We start from the raw sequence: 20214 nt of genomic DNA, 5'->3' as shown, positions 1-20214 counted from the left end.
CATCTGCTAAAAGTACATTTTTAGCAAGGTTGTGGACTTTCAATACAATTTCGAATTACAATACAATAACAAAACAAAAAACATAGAGCATCATTACAATTATATTTTCTCTAAAGAAACATAAAATAACATTTAAAAACAAACTTTCAATCGTTTGACCCCCTTCCCCCCGAGAACGCGCAGGCGTAAAAAGTTAGTGTTTCTATCTGCACCAGAAAGGGAAGGGGGATTTAAAACCAGGCTGACAAAAATGAGAAGGGTTGGAAATTCTCCATATAAAAAATCAATTGTTTTATCTAAGTTAGTTAGCTATATGTTTACCCGGTCGCTAGTGCATAGGATTCTGCTTACTAATTTATTAGCTAGCAAGAAAGTTGCTTAACTGTTGGCTACAAAGAAAGTGAACCTGTCTAAATTTGTGTTTATAGAGGAATGTCTAGCGTTGAACTATAACGCAATCAATGATTGTTGACACTTTTATCCAATTTAGCTGGCTAGACATTCTGCACGTGACTACTGCTTTTGAAACGTTGGATCACATTAAACAATAATAAAACGGAGATAGCTAGCGTACTATTGAGCTTGTTAGCTAGCTAGCTTCCGTGCTTGTTAGCTAGTTGTTCGACCAGCGTGCACATTACCTCCGTTACTCTGTGGATTCATCTATCAAGATAATTAACTTGACCTCGTTAATTTTGTACAGTGGATCTGTATACATTTGTTTTGGAACCAGCTAGCGGTTGGTTAATGATGGGGCCCCGACATAGTTAACCATCTGACACAAATCATGGGAGGATGTGTTGGGAGAGAACGCGAGGACACACAGGGCCACGGTTCATCCAGGAGCGGTGGAAGGACACACCGAAAACGTGGAGGTAAGTTAACCAAACGAATACTCGTCGAATACAAACCAAGTTCATTACATTGCACGGTAAGTGTTTACCAGATCGTGCATTGTAGTGCCATACCCATGTAATTACTAATTTCCCGGTCCAGTGCAATAATACTGGTCAATAGGAGTTTCTCCTTAGGTTCGCAAGTGTAGTGCATACCCAATAGTACCTACCACATGAGTCTTAAAACCCATAAAACCTAGCGGTTAAACAATGAAATGGTTCCAATCGTTTTCCCACCATATGTTTTCCCATAGTGGATTTTAGAAACGCATAGCTCAAATAAGGACTGTGCTTCTTGTAGGTTTACCCTGGCGTGACGTTTTGCTAACCTTGTAAATCTCTCTAGGACAAGGTGACTTGTTAATATATTCAACTGTATTTACCCCCCCAAGAAAAGCCATATTTGCAACTGTTATCATAAAGAACTACAAATGCTATGATGATCTGAACGACACTGCCAAATTGAGGCTGGGATTAACTATCTAATGTTAGCTACATTTAGTAATTATTAAATTGGCAACATTTCTTTAAATTTACAATTCTGCAAGCTGTCTTGTGCAAGTTTTAAAATCGACACAATGCCTGTTAGCAAAGGTGTTTAGCTAGAGATGACGTGCAGGAGCTTGCAGACATTTGTAGTCTTGCATGATGTCTACTTTGATGCTAATTTGCATTTTTGAATCTGAGAGTAAATATAGACGAATATATTGATAAGTCACCTTGTCCGAAAGAGTTACATGGTCATCAAAACGCCAGGGAACCATTTCCCTGTTCCCCTCTCCCCACAGGTGTGATTACTACTTTAGAGCTAGAGGTAGTCACCTCACACAAGTACTTGGGAGTATTGTTTGACGGTACACTGTCCTTCTCTGAGCACATATCAAAGCTGCAGGCTAAAGTTAAATCTAGACTTGGTTTCCTCTATCGTAATCGCTCCTTTTTCACCCCAGCTGCCAAACTAACCCTGATTCAGATAAGCATCCTACCCATGCTAGATTATGCAGACATAATTTATAGATTGGCAGGTAAGGGTGCGCTCGAGCGGCTAGATGTTCTTTACCATTCAGCCATCAGATTTGCCACCAATGCTCCTTATAGGAATCATCACTGCACTCTACTCTGTAAACTGGTCATCTCTGTATACCCGTCGTAAGACCCACTGGTTGATGCTTATTTATAAAACCCTCTTAGGTCTCACTCCCCTCTCCCCCCTATCTGAGATATCTACTGCAGCCCTCATCCTCCACATACAACACCCGTTCTGCCAGTCACATTCTGTTAAAGGTCCCCAAAGTAAACAGATCCCTGGTTCGCTCCTCTTTTCAGTTCGCTGCAGCTAGCTAGGAACGAGCAGCAACAAACACTCAAACTAGACAGTTTTATCCCTTCATTCAATGACTCAATCATGGACACTCTTACTGACAGTTGTGGCTGCTTTGTGTGATGTATTGTTGTCTCTATCTTCTTGACCTTCGTACTGTTGACTGCGCAATAATGTTTGTACCATATTTTGTGCTGCTTCCATGCTGTGTCGTCATGTGTTGCTGCCTTGCTATGTTATTGTCTTAGGTGTCTCTTTATGTAGTGTTGTCTCTCTTGTCGGGATGTGTGTTTTGTCCTATATATGTATTTTTTTAAATCTCAGCCCCCATCCCCGTAGGAGGTCTTTTGCCTTTTGGCAGGCCGTCATTGTAAATAAGAATTTGTTCTTAACTGACTTGCCTAGTTAAATAAAGGTTCAATAAATAAATAGCATTGTACCACCTTTGCCCTCAACTTCCTCAGTTTGTTCTGCATGGACTGCAAGGTGTCAAATGTTCCAAAGTGATGTTGGCCCATGTTGACACCAATGCTTCCCACAGTTGTGTCAAGTTGGCTGGATGTCCTTTGGGTGGTAGACCATTCTTGATACACACAGGAAACTGTTGAGCTTGAAAAACCCAGCAGCGTTGCAGTTATTGACACACTCAAACTGGTGCGTCTGGCATCTACCATACCCTGTTCAAAGGCACAATCCATGTCTCAAGGCTTAAAAATGTATCTTAAACCGGTCTCCTCCCCTTCATCTTCACAGATTTTTGAAGTGGATTTAACGAGTGACATCAATAAAGGATCATAGCATTCACCTGGTCAGTCTGTCATGGAAGGAATAGGTGTTCCTAGTATTTTGTACATTCAATGTGCATCGTCAGTCACAGGCTTCATTAGGAAATGTGTTGATGTAACCAAAATAACAATCCAGACATACCCTGGATCAACAGACCAATCCGTAGCACGATGAGAGCCCGTACTGCAGTATTCAATGTCAGCAGAAAGAACTTTGGCTCGGTGGTGTGTGACCCGTACAAGGCAAGCTGGTACGAGCTCTGGAAATCTTTTAAGGATGCAAAAAGACAATACAAACTCAAACTTGAATCGCTGTCCAACAACTGACTTGCGATGCATCTGGCAAGGACAACAGGCGATCACAGGCTACAAAGGCAAATCCAGCTGTGTGTTGCCCACTGACGCCTCCCTCCCAGACGAGCTTAACACATTCTATGCTTGCTTTAAGGCAGACGATACTGAGCCATCCAGAAAGGCTCTCGCTGTTCCGGATGACCGGGCGCTTTCGCTCTTCAAGGCTGATGTGAGTGTTCACAGAATTTCTCACAAAGCCACTGGCTCAGATGGCATCCCTTGCTGCGTCCCCAGCGTGTGTGCTGACAGGCAGGCATCTTCTCAGACATCTTCAACCTGTACCAGGTTGTAGTCCCCACTCTCTTCATGGAGACCACAATCATCCCTTTTCCCAAGAAAACCGAGGTGACATGGGCAAATTACTATCGCCCCGCGCATGCACCCTTGTCGTCATGAAGTGCTTCGGGAGGCTGGTCAAATCAAATAACATGTTGTTTGTCACATGCTCCGAATACAACGGGTGTAGACCTTACAGTGAAGTGTTTACTTAACCAACAATGCAGTTTTAAGAAAATACCTAAAGAGCGAGGCTATATACAGGGGGTACCTGTTAGTCGAGGTAATATGTACATGTAGGTAGAGTTATTAAAATGACTCTGCATAGATAATAACAGGGATGGTCATGGTCAGCATGCCAGGCACACTGGACCCACCCCAATTTGCCTACTGCTTCAACAGATCCACGGAAGATGCCATTTCCATCGCTGTTCATACGGCCCAAACACGTCTGGACAAGATGAACACCTATGTGAGAATGCTGTTCATTGACTACAGTTCAGCATTCAACACTATTGTTCCCTCCAAGGACTTCCTGAAAGGCAGACCACAGGCTGTGAGGATTGGCAACAACACTTCCTTCACACTGACTCTTAACACATGGGCCCCGCAGGGGGGTGTCCTCTGCCCTCTCCCGTTCACCCATGACTGCGTGGCTTTGCACGACACCAACTCCCAAGTTTGCTGAAGAAACCACGATTGTCGGCCTGATAACCAACAACGTGTCAGTCTATAGGGAGGAGGTAAGAGAACTGGCATTGTGGGACTGAAACCTCTTCCTCCAATGTCAACAGAACAAAAGACTTGATTGTTAACTTCAGGAAGCAGAGGAGGGAACTCGCCTCGGTCCACATCAACGGGACTGCAGTAGATTAAGTTTCTCTGCATCTACGTCACAGACCATGGACCAACGCCACCACTCTTGTCAAGAGGGTCTAACAGCGCCTCTATTTCCTAAGGCGGCTGAAGAAATCTGGCATGCCACCCCGGGTCCTCTTCCATATACTACCGCTGCACCATCGAGAGAATCCCGATGGGTTGCATCACAGCCTGGTATGGGAAAGTGCCGTCCACGACTGCAAGGCCCTTCATCGGGTGGTGAAGATTATCCAGTATGTCACTGGGCCTGTGTTTCTACTTGAAACGGTTTTGACTTTCATATCATTTATTCCTGTATGGCAGTACTGTATGTGAAAGGGATACTTCCTAGTCTTGCGGATATGCTTTTCAGCTCTGTTGGTTCAGGGCTGAAATTGACCTACTTCAATGTTGACATTGCAGAGGTGAAAGCAGGCTGTAGGTCTCCAGGCACAGAAATCCACCCTGTATTTAGTAGCATCCGGGGAGGCGGGGGGGGGCTATGATTGTAACTTATTAATTTGCACCCAAGATCATGCTTTTTAACAGCCTGTAGCGGTGGGCTATTTCTTCATGTCCTGAAAAGTTATCTTCTGTAATGCAACCATGTCTGTAAAATGCATTTCACCAACACCCAAGTGTGGCGTTATCTGCCCCATCATAACCTCAACCCATTGAACAACTTTTACAAGCCCCACATGAGGAGCACACCCTGCTTATTGCGTCATGTGGCTGCAATGTGTCTCCAATGCTTTGGCAACACTGATTCACGATGGGTGGCCAGAGGAGATGCTCTCATCCGCACACCTGCAAATGGGTCGTAAACATTTCTGAACTATTTGCTGGATTGTGTTGCCAAATCAGTTAACTGGTAATCAAGACTACACATTAGCCTAGTCTATAGACTTTTTCCAAAGGCCTAGTCTAGGCTACAGGGCCTTCAGAAAGTATTCATACCTCTTAAGTTGTTCCACATTTTGTTGTTACAGCCTGAATTCAGAATGGATTAAATGTGTTTTTTTTACCTCGCCCATCTACACACAATAGCCCATAATGACAAAGTGAAAACACGATTGAGATATCTCATTCACACCCCGGAGTCAATACATGTTAGAATCACCTTTGGCAGCGGTTACAGCCGTGCGTCGTTCTGGGTAAGTCTAAGAGCTTTGCACACCTGGATTGTATAATATCTTATAAGTTCTTCAAGGGCTGTCAAATTGTTTGTTTATCATTGCTAGACAACCATTTTTCTAGTCTTGCCATATATTTTCAAGCAGATTGAAGTCCAACTGTAACTCGGCCACTCAGGAACATTCCCCGTCTTCTGGGTAAGCAACTCGTGTAGATTTGTCCTTGTGTTTTAGTTTATTATCCTGCGGAAATCTCCCAGTGTGTGATGGAAAGCAGACTGAACACGGTTTTCCTCTAGGATTTTTCATGTGCTTAGCTTTCTCTTTTTTTTATCCTGGAAAAACTCCATTCCTTAACGATTACAAGCATACCCATAACTAATGTTCCCTCAAAAAAATTCTGCACTGAGCAAATTTCAGGTCTGCTGAGTGCAGAATTCTGTGCAACTTCAGGCGTGTGTTTACTGTGAACGCTGAGGCTGTACCCACTCTAAGTTACACTTTTTAACAGTGGCCAAGTAGGATACTGTGGCTATTTGATCATAATGTTGACCTTCCAGGGTGGCTTACCATCAAAAACAATGGAGAAAAATGCATCCCGTGACATTTTAACATGGAAATAGCTGTTCTATCACTCAGTCAACAGTACCAGTAAATGTGTGGTATTCAATGTATTCCATGAGACTACAGAGAAAAAAATGAGAGAAAAAAACATGCAGGGCCTGACAATCTGTGTATCCACGTGTCCTTCAGACAAGGTGACTGAAAATGTTTAATGCAAGAAACCATTTTACAAAGTAAAATGCATTATTCCCTTACCCCATTATTAGACAATCAGAATAATTGTGCTACCCTCTGCTTATTGGCCACTTACCTAATTCAAGACAGTCTCAAAATACACTGCCCCTTTAAGAAATAGAAAAAAGCTCTTTACCTGACTTGCTTTTCAAAGAGCTAGAAATGCACACATTTTGTGCTCTTGTAGGAAGCAACCACTGCCCCATTGTTAACTAGAAATGAGCTAGAACTGGGATAACTAACTAGCAAAGAAAATTATCAATTGTGCACAGGTTGCTACATGCATCTGTCACTTTGATCTCAAAACATGTGCATGAACTCGCAACCACTCATGCTGTAAACACAGTTCAAATTGAATTGCACAGATCCATATATAGCGATGGCTATTTGCATATAGGCCTACTGCAGCTCTGATTGGTTATGGCATACCGGTTTGTGTAGAGTACAGGCCAGATTTATGCCTGTCAATGCAATAGAATCCTAATCCAATGCGCCCCGTCTACAAGAATCTCTTGCACCGTTAGTTTAGAATACTCTTGCAAAGTTCATTTTTGTTTTTCGGTATGTTACATTGAAATTCCCACAGTAGAGCGAAATGTTGATGGTGGTAACTAAAGGGGAAAACTAAGTTGAGTTGTTCAGTCGTGTGCTTCTCTGCGTTGGTTAATATTTCTTCTGGATGGCAGTCTGAGGGGAGAAGCACACGTACGCAGCTTCAAAGCAACATTGCCCAGAACAATGTGCAGCCACCACCATGCTTGAAAATATGGCAAGTAGTACTCGGTAATGTATTGGATTTGCCCCAAACATAACACTTTGTATTCAGGACAAAGTTTAATTGCTTTGCCACACTTTTTTTGCAGTATACTTTAGTGCCTTGTTGCAAACAGGATGCATGTTTTCGAATATTTATAATAAAAATTCTGTACAGGCTTCCTTTTCACTCTGTCAATTAGCTTAGTATTGTGCTGTAACTAGAATGCTGTTGCGCCATCTTGCATTTCCTCCTATCACAGCCATTCAACTTGTGGCTTGTTAAGCACATTTTTACTCCTGAACTTGTTTATGCTTGCCATAATACTTATTGACTCCACTTTGACATGTGTAGCCCAGTGACCAAAAACTTAAAATTGATCCATGTTAAATTCAGGATGTAGCACAACAAATTGTGGCGAAAGTCAAGGGGCATAAATACTTTCTGAAGGCTCTGTATATGATGACTGGTATGTCTTCCGGTCTTTTTTCCCAAGACTTATTAGCCTGTATGTTGAGTTGAACATGTACCGTGTCCCTTACGTCATCATAGTGTTACACACACACAGCTGTGTGTCTTGGTCCTGTGTGCTGCCTAATCCAACAGCTCTTGTAGACTTGTCCACCACCCTGCCTGAGTGCTAGTAGGAAGACCCAACGTTACACGCCCTACAAATCCTACAGCGTGTCCCCCCCCCCCCGATTTAGTTACTCCTTGTAAGCTGCCTGCACTATAAATAATTTGTTTGGAGGAAAGGCAACCTTTTAGATACTTGGCAACGGTCTTTATTGCCCCTCCTTGCTGCCCTTAGTTCACCTACTTGACAATGAAGACCAGCAAGACCTCTAGATGGTAATTTTAGGACAACAATCGTCGGCTCCATATTCTCCTTTCTTTGAACCTGTTTAAATGCTCGCTTGGGTGCAAGCTAACCTGGCTTAGGCCTATTTAGTACCTGCGGCAGTCTGTGCCGAAGCCACCCTTCGGTGCCGGCTAAAACCCAGCTGCTCAGTTTGGCACAATGTCCTGGGAGACTGGGGACCCTCCTCTCTCTGCCATTCTGAGAGCCACTTGTCAGCTGTCTGCCGGAGTCCAATTAAGCCGTCTCTCCTTTAGGTTATGTGTTACAGACCGAGACAGGATACACTTTAGAAGCTCTGTATGCTGGGCCAGCCTGGTGCTGAAAAGTGTTTTCCTGGCAGGACTGCCCCGCGATGTGTGCAGTGCTAATCCAATGCTAAGCACGGCTAATGTTTCAGATGTACATGTGCAGTACTGTCTGTATGCCCTAATTATAAACATTGATAGAGTGGGTGTGTGTTTAGGGGGGGGGGCAGCAATGTAGAGGGAGATTCTCCAGACGGGCAGGCCCAAACACTCCGTAAATATCTTGTTAACTGTTGTATCAGTGCCAAGTGAGACGTTTGGGGAATAGGAATGCACAGCTCCCATACTTTGTGTACCCGGTGCAACGCAGAGGGTGCCAAACAATATCTGGACCGGGAATGGCACAGAAAGGGAAATATTCAGGCATTCAACTCCACTGTATGCTTGGAATGCCTCCTTTGCTCTCGCATGCAAATGTGCAGAGTTTCGTTTTTTTTCACCTTTTATTTAACCAGGTAGGCTAGTTGAGAACAAGCTCTCATTTACAACTGTGACCTGGCCAAGAATAAAGCAAAGCAGTGCTACACATGCAACAACACAGAGTTACACTTGGAGTAAAACAAACATACAGTAGAAAAAGTCTATACAGTGTGTGCAAATGAGGTAGGATAAGGGAGGTAAGGCAATAAATAGGCCATGGCGGCGAAGTAAATTACAATATAGCAATTTAACACTGGAATGATAGATGTGCAGGAGATGTTTTATGGCTCACCTTTCTGCCCTGGTTCTGGCAAAGAGGGGAGGACTTTGTTATTATGTTGATGAGGAATGGATTATAGGTGTATTAGTCCTCATGGAATATCTAACGCTGCCAGGCTGTGGCATAGCCAGAGTAAGGTCATGTCAATCAGCTTCCTGAGTATCTTTGTAGGGCAGTTTTAAGGACTCTAGCCTTTTCATGTGTCTGGTACACCTAGCAATGTGGTATTATTTGTTTATCTTATTGTACGGAGGCTATTGAATATACTATTATAATGTAATGATATACCTGGCATGGACACCACAACATTTTTTGCTCTCTTTCCACATGGTAATGCCCCCCTCAAACATTATTTTACTAGGTTATTAATCCCCTTGCATCGAAAATCAAAAGGTTTTTGTATAAATATGAATGGCTTTATCAAATCAATGGCTGCTGGTATTGAAGTCTTGTTACCTATCTACTGTGTAGTCCGTTCTACTTGAAAATGTGTTATAGAAAGTGCTTGCAGCCAACAGTTGAAGGAAGTGAAAAGTACCTGGATTGCAGCCTTTGCAGAGGTGATGTGGGACACCCCTTGCCCTTTCATGTCTTCCAGAACCATCGACACCTGACAGGCCAGACATGCAGTGCATTTGGAAAGTATTCAGACCCTGTGACTTTTTCCACATTTTGTTACATTACAGCCCTGTACTAAAATTGATTAAATTATTTTTCCCTTTTTTATATATATATTTTTGGTTATTTTTATTTTGTTTAACCTTTTAACTAGGCAAATCAGTTAGAACAAATTCTTATGACGGCCAAACCCAGATGACGCTGGGCCAATTGTGCACTACCCTATGGGACTCCCAATCACGTCCGGATGTGATGCAGCCTGGATTCAAGCCAGGTACTTCAGTGACGCCTCTTGCAATGAGATGCAGTGTCGTAGACTACTGTGCCACTCGGGAGCCCCCAAAACAACACACAATAACCCATAATGACAACACAAAAACAGGTTTTATTACAAATAAAAACTGATTACACATTTACATAAGTATTCAGACCCTTTACCTTTTGGCAGCGATTACAGCCTCCAGTCTTATTGGATATGACGCTACAAGCTTGGGCACACCTGTATTTGGGTAGTTTTTCCCATTCTTCTCTACAGATCCTCTTAAACTCTGTTCGGTTTAGGCAGTGGCTCGGGTGGTTGTTGTCCTTGATGATCTTTTTGGCCTGCCTGTGACATCGGGTGGTGTAGGTGTCCTGGAGGGCAGGTAGTTTGCACCCGGTGATGCGTTGTGCAGACCTCACTACCCTCTGGAGAGCCTTATGGTTATGGGTGGAGCAGCTGCCGTACCAGGCGGTGATACAGCCCGACAGCTCTTGATAATGCATCTGTAAAGGTTTTGAGAGTTTTTGGTGACGAGCTGAATTTCTTCAGTCTCCTGAGGTTGAAGAGGCGCTGCTGCGAATTCTTCACCACACTGTCTGTGTGCGTGGACCCTTTCAGTTTGTCCGGGATGTGTACGCCAAGGAACTTAACTTTCCACCTTCTTCACTACTGTCCCATCGATGTGGATAGGGGGGTGCTCCCTCTGCTGTTTTCCTGAAGTCCACAATCATCTCCGTTGTTTTGTTGACATTGAATGTGATGTTATTTTCCTGACACCACACTCCGAGGGCCCTCACCTCCTCCCTGTAGGCCGTCTCATCGTTGTTGGTAATCAAGCCCACAACTGTAGTTTCGTCTGCAAACTTGATGATTGAGTTGGAGGCGTGGGTGAACAGGGAGTACAGGACAGGGCTGAGAACGCTCCCTTGTGTGGGGACCCAGTGTTGAGGATCAGCGGGCTGGAGATGTTGTTACCTACCCTCACTACCTGGGGGCGGCCCGTCAGGAAGTCCAGGATCCAGTTGCACAGGGCGGAGTCGAGACCCAGGGTCTCGAGGTTAATGACGAGTTTGGAGGGTACTATGGTGTTAAATGCTGAGCTGTAGTCAATGAACAGCATTCTTACATAGGTATTCCTCTTGTCCAGATGGGTTAGGGCAGTGTGCAGTGTAATGGCGATTGCGTCGTCTGTGGACCTATTGGAGCGGTAAGAAAATTGGATCTAGGGTGTCAGGTAGTATGGAGGTGATATGGTCCTTGACTAGTCTCTCAAAGCACTTCATGATGACAGAAGTGAGTGCTACAGGGCAGTAGTCATTTAGCTCCATTACCTTAGCTTTTTTGGGAACAGGAACAATGGTGGCCCTCTTGAAGCATGTGGGGACAGCAGACTGGGTTTAGGTTTGATTGAATATGTCTGTAAACACACCAGCAGCTGCATGCTCTGAGGACTCTGCCGAGGATGCCGTCTGGGCCTGCAGCCTTGCGAGGGTTAACACGTTTAAATGTTTTACTTACGTCGGCTACAGTGAAGGAGAGTCATTTTAAGTTTACACTGAAAGTTTTTCCCACCCCAAATTTTGTTGTTGAATTGACTTGCAATCAATGGCAGAAAAATCTGGTTACACAATACAGTTAGGCAAAAACTGCTTCTCCAATAGAAATCCCAGCTCACACTTGTAGGCGATGTCATGGCAACGTTACCTAGCTAAACACACATGTTGAAAACAATGATGTGCAACTTAACCACAGAGATTGTAAAGTCAGAAGGGCAACATCGCCAGACTTCCGGGAACTCTTGCAAAACATACCAAGCAGACCAGACCAGGCCTGGGTTTGGGGTTTGAGAAGTCAGAGAGAAGTGATATTCTTCCTAAAGGCACAACCTGGATTTGAGCCAATGTCTTAAGTAGTCGAACATGTTATTACTCCGACCTTGTGAAAGTGACAAACTGGCACGTTGTTTTGGTCAGAAACAACTTTATATCAAAGGATTGCCTCTGATTTGACGGCCTGTACCGTTAGACCTGATGGCGTGTTTCTGCGCATGAGTTTAGCTAGCTAACGTTGCCATGACATCAACATAAATGACTAAAACACATAATATAGAAAAGATCATCTATATATTTTTATTCTAATATTTGAGAATTAACATGCTGATTAGACTGGGCACGCGAGTGCGCCATGGCACGTATTGTGATTTTGTCCAGCCACACCAGACCCCATCAGGACACGTAGGTTGAAATATCAAAGCAAACTCTGAACCAACTATATTAATTTGGGACAGGTTGAAATGCATGAAACCACTCATGGCAATTTAGCTAACTAGCTTGCTCTTGGTAGCTAATTTGTCCTGGGATATAAACATTGGGCTGTTATTTTACCTGAAATGCACAAGTTCCTCTACTCTGACAATTAATCCACAGATAAAAAGGTAAACCTTGTTAGTTTCTAGTAATCTCTCCTCCTTCAGTCTTCTTTTTCTGTGGACTTTATGGCGGTTGGCAACCAACTTTTTAAGGTGCATTACCACCACAAACTGGTGTGTGGACCTCCGTTCAGCTTTCAATCACCCTCATGGATATATACTCCTAAAAACCAATGAGGAGATGGGAGAGGCAGGACTTGCAGCGTGTCAAGCATCAAAAATAGAACCAACTTCTATTTTAGTGCCCAGATGCTCGTTGAGCGGTTTGGATTAAATTATTGACTAACATAATATGTGTCCATTTATTTGGAACTCGCGCGAAGTATTGCGAGAGGTGTGGTGAGAGCATGTTACAATCACCAAAATAAAAGCTAGACAGTCCAGGTGAATAGATTGTTTGAGCAAACACTGCATTAGCCATGGCAAAATGCATCTAATTTGAGGACATTTCTCTTAGCTCCATGGGGAAATTTGTGGAATTGCTAGAAATTGGCTTTAAAAATGACATTGTTTTCTTTATGCCGCCAAGATGTGCTGTGTGAACATTTAGCCGTGCCCCCTGCCACGCCCACCACCTAAGCCACTTTTGATTCAGAACGAACCCTGGTAATGTATAGGCTATAATGGGTATCGGCACTAGGGTTGGGCACTATGCAGATTTTCATATTGTTCCTGTACCATATTGGGGTATATGGTATTACCGCCAGTGCACACAAGGACCCCTCCCACCCAATGTATATGGTATACCACCCAAGCCTATATGGGATGTAACCCAGTAGACAGTACTGTATATTACCTAGGCATGTGACTAAAACCGTACTTGTTTCAATGCAAGCTGTGTAACAATATTGTGGCACATAGTCTATAGGTTGATACTACAAAAAAACATCTGATTCCTCCCCGCAGGTCGCAATGAGCCCCTCAAGAAGGACAAGCCCAAATGGAAGAGTGATTACCCCATGACCGAGGGCCAGCTCCGCAGTAAGAGGGATGAGTTCTGGGACACGGCGCCGGCCTTCGAGGGACGCAAGGAGATATGGGACGCCCTGAAGGCGGCCACTGTGGCCCTGGAGTGCAACGACCACGAGCTGGCCCAGGCCATAGTGGATGGAGCCAGCATCACACTGCCCCACGGTGAGGACCACAGACAGACGAGACCTGGTTCATGCCATGGTGATGGAGCCAGCATTACACTGCAGAACTGTGTTATGGGGGAAGCTATCATCCCCGGGGGCACATTATGAAACCTGAATAGGCTGTCGGTACATTTGGTTTGGAGCAGTGACGATATTACACCACGCTCTGATTGGATAACTATCAACCTGATAATAAAATCTGTTTCTTTGATTCATGCTTGAGTCAAGACAACTGTCTGTGCAGTTGTGAAATAACACATTTAACAACCCAAACATGTTTTTCCTTTTTGTGTTCCAGGGTCCCTGACGGAGTGTTATGACGAGCTTGGTAGCTGCTACCAGCTGCCCGTTTACTGCCTGGCCCCTCCGGTCAACCTGATCTCCGAGCGCAGCGACGAGGACCCCAGTGACAACCCCGAGCCCACCGCTGCTCCCAAGAAGGAGTTCCAGCTCAAGGTGCGCCTTTCCACGGGCAAGGACCTGCGCCTTAGCGCCAGCATGGCCGACCCCATCGGGCAGCTGAAGAAGCAGCTGCAGGCCCAGGAGGACATCGACACGGCCCACCAGCGCTGGTTCTTCTCGGGCAAGCTGCTCACGGACAAGACCCGCCTACAGGACACCAAGATCCAGAAGGACTTTGTCATCCAGGTCATCGTCAACCCGCAAGCCCCCATTAACTAGGTCCCAGGTGAGTAGGGGTGAAGAGGAGGGGTGATGGAGAGACCGGACTGGATACGAGGAACCCCGGATAATGGCTTTACCACTGCTCTTTAAAACGGAGAGGTGATCTGGGGAATTATAAGAGATGAATAACAGAAGGGAGAGACTCCAAAGTGCTGCTTTTCAATGTCTACCATTAAAGAGTGTGAAATATTTTTGAATGCGTGACTTCACTGTGGGAGGGTTGGTCGATTTGATTGATCTAGCCAGACCAGACCTCTCACTCTGAGAAGGGTGTTCTGTGTCACTCACCACACGAACTCTGAAGTCACACTGTCCACTGAGACCTCTACCCTCCCTCCCTTGCAAAAACTACCCAAATCAAAGCAGAATTGCCCTCCCAACCCAGATGTGAGACACTGCAGGTGTGAACTGCATGGCATTTGCAAGGGGTCTGCGTCTGCACTAACGGTAACTAAGTGCCAATATAAATCGCAGAGTAATTTGGATCGGTTGTAAAGCACCCCCCCCCCCCCCCCCCCCCCCCCCTCCATCAAGTGAAATACAAACTATTTTTCTCATTCGAATTCTTTTTAATAAGCTTTTTTTGCACACTTGATTATATTTGCGTAGTAGTTTGTGTGCCTTCAAGGAAGAAAACAAAACAAAATCCTAGGGGGGAAACTCTAGTTTTACTGCTAAAGCTTTCTTTCTCTAGAATCAGGAATAATCTTTTCATAGATCTATAAAAAAAAACAAATCCTAAGTATACTGCTGCCTTTTCCGATCGTTTGTCTTGTCAGTTGTTGAAGGTCAAATTTACTGTGGTGTTTTCATGGCTGTTTTCCACGTGTTGTCCCCTCACCTGTTTTTTTGTTGTTGTTGTATGTACTGTAAAGTGACTATGATTAGAGCCCAGCCCTCATGCTGTGCCACATAACAATCCTGAGGTGAAATGTGAAGCTATAGCGAAGATGATTGGAGTATGCCTCTGTTTTTAATATACACCGAGTGTACAAAACATTAGGAACACCTTTCTAATATTTAGTTGCACCCCCCTTTGCAGCCTAAATTCGTCGGGGCATGTCCTCTACAAGTTGTTCAAAGCGTTCCACAGGAATGCTGGCCCATGTTGACTCCAATGCTTCCCACAGTTGTGTCAAATTGTCTGAATGTCTTCTGGGTGGTAGAACATTCTTGATACACACAGGAAACTGTTGAGCGTGGAAAAACCTAGCCAGCGTCGCAGTTCTTGACACACTCAAACCGGAGCGCCTGGCACCTACTACCATACCCCGTTCAAAGGTGCTTAAAATCGTTTGTCTTGTACATTCACCTTCTGAATGGCACGCAAACACAATCCATGTCTCATTTGCCTCGAGGCTTAAGAAAAAATCCTTCTTTTAACCAGTCTCCTCCCTTTTCATCTACACTGACGTTGAAGTGGATTTAACAAGTGACGTCAATACGGGATCATAGCGTTCACCAGGTCAGTCTCACGGAAACAGCAGGTGTTCCCGACGTCTTGTACACTCATGGAATTGTACAACGTGCTTGCCTTTCTCAGGTGGCACCTCACTGCCCCTGAGGTGCTCCTTTATCCTTCACATTGGCCTTTTTGCTTTTCCACCTCTTTCTCTCTCTCTCTCCCTCTAAGCACTTTGCCCCCCCCCCCCCATAACCTGAGGTTTCACTAGACGGACCTGTAGTCCTCAAGAGCAGTGTGGTCAAGCTAATTTTGGATCCCCTTGTATCCGGCTGTCGATGCGGATTCTGAGCCCCAGCCAGCCGACCCAGCGTAAAGTTAGCTGACCAGAGCTTAGTCCATTCAGCACGCAGACCGTAATCCATCCCCTTCCTCCCACACAAACAAAAGCCAGGCAAAGCTGACTCTCTGAGCAGTAGCTGCACCAATATGCCTCTGAGCCTGGGCTGCCATGGGGATGGCAAGAGGGTAGGAGTTGTTTCCCTTAACCACCAGACCCCCAATCCTAACCTTAACCATTAGGGGGGATGAAAACTATCTGACCCTGTATAAGGGGTTAGAAGTATCTTCTCTTTTAACTGCTCTGTAGGGATGATAGAGGGGCGAGGGTGTCTTTGCAGGAGGGTTCCCGACAAACTGCTGCTGCTGACTCATTTGACTGCCGGCCAGATCGCGAAGAAGCAAACCAGACGGTAGTGAAGTTCAATTCCCCTCGAGCCTTAATGTGGCCTACAAAAAACAACAACATAGGACACCGTACTTGTTGGTGGACGGTTAAGCTGGAGATTGAAAGACCTGTACCATGCTATTGTCATCGTGGTTACGCTTATCATTTTAGGTTTTAATTTTTTTTTGTCTGCCTAGGCATCATTTGAACTTCATCCGTTTTAGCTTCAACAGTTGATTCATTACTGTGCTGGGAATGTATTGAACATTTTATGCAAACTTGAATAACCATTTCTCTCAACTTACAATGTATTTTTATGTGCAATACAGACTAGTCCTGGATTCTTCCCATATTTCATGTGTACCGTAGCATTAGCTATGACTATTGTAAAGGTTCTCAAACGCATAACTTCACGTAGGAGCCTGCTATGTTCAGATTGCTTTGTCATTGAACAATCAACTTTCTTTGACCTTGTCCAGAGTTTCATATTGCTTTTGTCTCTGTCTCTGAAATGTTGTCCCTTCTAGAAAAGTGTTTTCAAGTAGCAACATCTTTCTTTTAATGGCATGACCTCACTATGATAATCATGTACTTTCTGTGAATTGGCTCGGCCTCTGAGGTTAGCACATCATTTGGGGCTCATAAGACCTACCTTTGCAATAGAGCCTCTTTGTAAAAAAAAATATTTAAAAAATTAAATCTCGGCCCATGTTCTGTTAGCTGGGTCGTTACACTTTTCTCAGAATGTGTCTCAAATGTTGGCTTCAACTATGGTAATTTTGTAGTCGTATGAGAGCTGTATCAAGATACGGTGGTTTAACATCAAGGTACAAATCCCTACGCGAGACGGCATAAGAATATAAACCTCACTGTAATCAATGTGAGGGATCTGCTCGATATTGCCAGTAAGGACAAATCTGATACCGCAGAGCATTGACATCACACAAGGGCCGCGGTTCGATCCAGGCCAGGGGAGCAGGAGAGGGCAGAATAAAGAGACTTCTTTGTTTTTGTTTTTTTCTGAGACCTGTGAACCTCCCATCACTGCAGTTGGACATTTTCAACAACTGTCGAGGAATATGATCCCTTATGCAGGCAATTAATCAGACACTATGTTTTTTTCCGGGTTTTAGTAAGAACGTGCAAGTATATTTGTATGTACTGTATGTCTAATACACGTTTGATCATTTGGAGTTCAGGTCAGGAGTTTCATTTGTGTCTTTCTGTAGTGTCCATAGTCATGGTATTAGTTATGGTACACAGGTGGACTCAGTTATACAGTGGACTTAAGCAAGCAGGTTAAAAAGCCATATGGCCACAGATATTTGAGTTATTTTGTGGACTACAAAAGGACACAATGTAGACTGACTGCTTTGTTTTCCTCTCGAACCTCAGATCCTAAGAAGCCATTGCATTTTAATGAAGCGTTTTCTTTCCCCCGGGGTGAATCGAGAGGCACCCCCTTCCTCAACAGCTCAAGGCAGATATGTGCTAATTGCGCTTTTGATGATGTCAATGAGGATAAAGCCGTATAAAAGATCTGTATATTTAGTCATTTTGAAAAATAAGTGATTTATTAGGAGATTTCTGATAATTAAATATGCCTACGACTTGTTTTACAAGTGACGTGTACATTTATAAGATTTAATTTTCAACCTTTATTTTTAACTGTCAAATAAAATTATTGGAAAAATAAATCTCTCTCTGTGTTAATTTGATCTTGAAGCCAAGTCTGTGGCCTTGGACCAGACCATCTGGCCACTGTAAATGAATAAAAACCTAAATACATTTTATTAGTTTAAATGTTTGTTCTGTTGTATTTTGGAGATCAGTTTAAAGTACTTTGCCTGGGCTCACCCCACACCCAGTACAAGTTTAGGTAATTGATTTAGGTCACACTGCCACCTTTTGGGGGAATAACTTGTATGTATTGATTATTGACATCCTCTTGTGGTGTACTCACATGAAAAGAAAGAACATGTTTCACTTACTTTCTTCTATAGAAGGAAGGTAAAGGAAGAGCGGATGACTAAAAACATGGAAACATGACACCAATGAGGAGCACTGAAAGATTGGCTCGTCCTGGAATGAAATGGAGAAGATTGCTGGAGAGGTGTTATTGATGACATGCTCTTCATGGAGCGCTGGTTCTAAACCAGATACGTTTATCTTTATCAATTCTACACCCACTACCATAGCTGTGAGAAATGGGGGTGCTGAGATTGCTACAGCACCCCTTGAGAAATCAGAATAAAAAATAAATATATACAATAATTGTCAAGTGACTCCAGTCACCCAAGTTATAGACTGTTTAATCTGCTACCACACGGCAAGCAGTCTAGGACCAAAAGGCTCCTCAACAGCTTCTACCCCCAAGCCATAAGTCCACTGAACAATTCATGAATCGCCACCGGACTATTTACGTTGACCCCCCCCCCCCCCTCTTGCCTACGGAGCTGTGAGGGGAACGGCACCTCAGTACCTCCAGGCTCTGATCAGGCCCTACACCCAAACAAGGGCACTGCGTTCATCCACCTCTGGCATGCTCGCCTCCCTACCACTGAGGAAGTACAGTTCCCGCTCAGCCCAGTCAAAACTGTTCGCTGCTCTGGCCCCCCAATGGTGGAACAAACTCCCTCACGACGCCAGGACAGCGGAGTCAATCACCACCTTCCGGAGACACCTGAAACCCCACCTCTTTAAGGAATACCTAGGATAGGATAAGTAATCCTTCTCACCCCCCCCTTTAAGATTTAGATGCACTATTGTAAAGTGACTGTTCCACTGGATGTCATAAGGTGAATGCACCAATTTGTAAGTCGCTCTGGATAAGAGCGTCTGCTAAATGACTTATATGTAAATGTGAATGTAAATGTTTTGTACACTGCTGCTACTGGTTGTTTATCATCTTTGATTTCAAGTATGTGGACACCTTCAAATTCGTCGATTCGGCTATTTCAGCCACACCCATTGCTGACACGTGTGTAAACTCGAGCACACCGCCATGCAATCTCCATAGACAAACATTGGCAATAGAATGGCTTCACTGAAGTGGCTCAGTGACTTTCAATGTCACAGGATGCCACCTTTACAACAAGTCAGTTCCTCAAATTTCGGCCCTGCTAAAACTGCCCCGGTCAACTGTAAGTGCTGGGAAGTGGAAACGTCTAAGAGCAACGATAACTCAGCCACGAAGAGGTCGGCCCACACCAGCTCATAGAGCAGGACCGTCCGTGTCCTAGGTCGCAACACTCCACTAACGAGTTCCAAACTGCCTCTGTAAGCAACGTCAGCACAAGAATGTGTTTCCATGGCTGAGCAGCCGCACACAAGCCTAAGATCGCCATGCACAATGTCAAGCGTTGGCTGGAGTGGTGTAAAGCTCGCCGCCATTGGACTCTGGAGCAGTGGAAACGCGTTCTCTGGAGTGATGAATCAATCTTCACCATCTGGCAGTCGACGGACGAATCTTTGCCCACTACTTCAGTTATTTCCACTCTTATCGCTCAGATGCTCATCATCCTGGTATACTCCCTAGCTGTAAACAATACTGGGAGACATTGCCGTTATCCTATAGATGATGGGTATGCTTTTGCTGAAAACAATTAAAGGCTCTCTGCCTTCCCTGACCTCTGTGTTGCTGAGTTGACAGAACCACTGGATTATCTCTAGGAATATTATTTTAATACAATATTCTCTTACATTATGTCAGTCATCAACAAAGTGAACTTTGATGGGCCAAGAAGAGCGAAGGATGTTGGTGGGCTACCCTGGATTGTCTGGATCTAATGTTTGGTGTCCACGATGAATGTAGTGAGTCTCGCCTAGTGAGAAGGTCATTCTGCTGAGCAGGCACTGGTCTGGTCTGGTCTAGTCTGGTTGACTTGGCTCGCCTGATCCGGGAAGGAACTTCCA

At 44.4% G+C, this 20214-nt stretch overlaps 1 protein-coding gene across 2 annotated transcripts; it reads left to right on the top strand.

The window, feature by feature from the left end:
• The first annotated feature begins 180 nt into the window (after positions 1-180).
• On the top strand, positions 181-17996 carry LOC124039991 (ubiquitin domain-containing protein 1). 2 transcript variants are annotated; one of them, XM_046356642.1, is made up of 3 exons: positions 181-875; positions 13257-13484; positions 13785-17996. In XM_046356642.1, exons 1-3 carry the CDS (start codon positions 788-790, stop codon positions 14165-14167), a joined length of 699 nt encoding a protein of 232 aa, XP_046212598.1. In that variant the 5' UTR covers positions 181-787; the 3' UTR covers positions 14168-17996. The 2 variants fall into 2 exon arrangements, with proteins under 2 accessions (XP_046212598.1, XP_046212600.1); XM_046356644.1 differs by lacking the exon at positions 181-875 and adding an exon at positions 9879-9934.
• Positions 17997-20214: the final 2218 nt, after the last annotated feature.

This window comes from Oncorhynchus gorbuscha, linkage group LG07 (assembly GCF_021184085.1).
Source record: "Oncorhynchus gorbuscha isolate QuinsamMale2020 ecotype Even-year linkage group LG07, OgorEven_v1.0, whole genome shotgun sequence".
NCBI lineage: Eukaryota > Metazoa > Chordata > Actinopteri > Salmoniformes > Salmonidae > Oncorhynchus > Oncorhynchus gorbuscha.
Note: the sequence above shows the minus strand (reverse complement) of the source record. Positions and strands in the feature narration are given on the sequence as shown.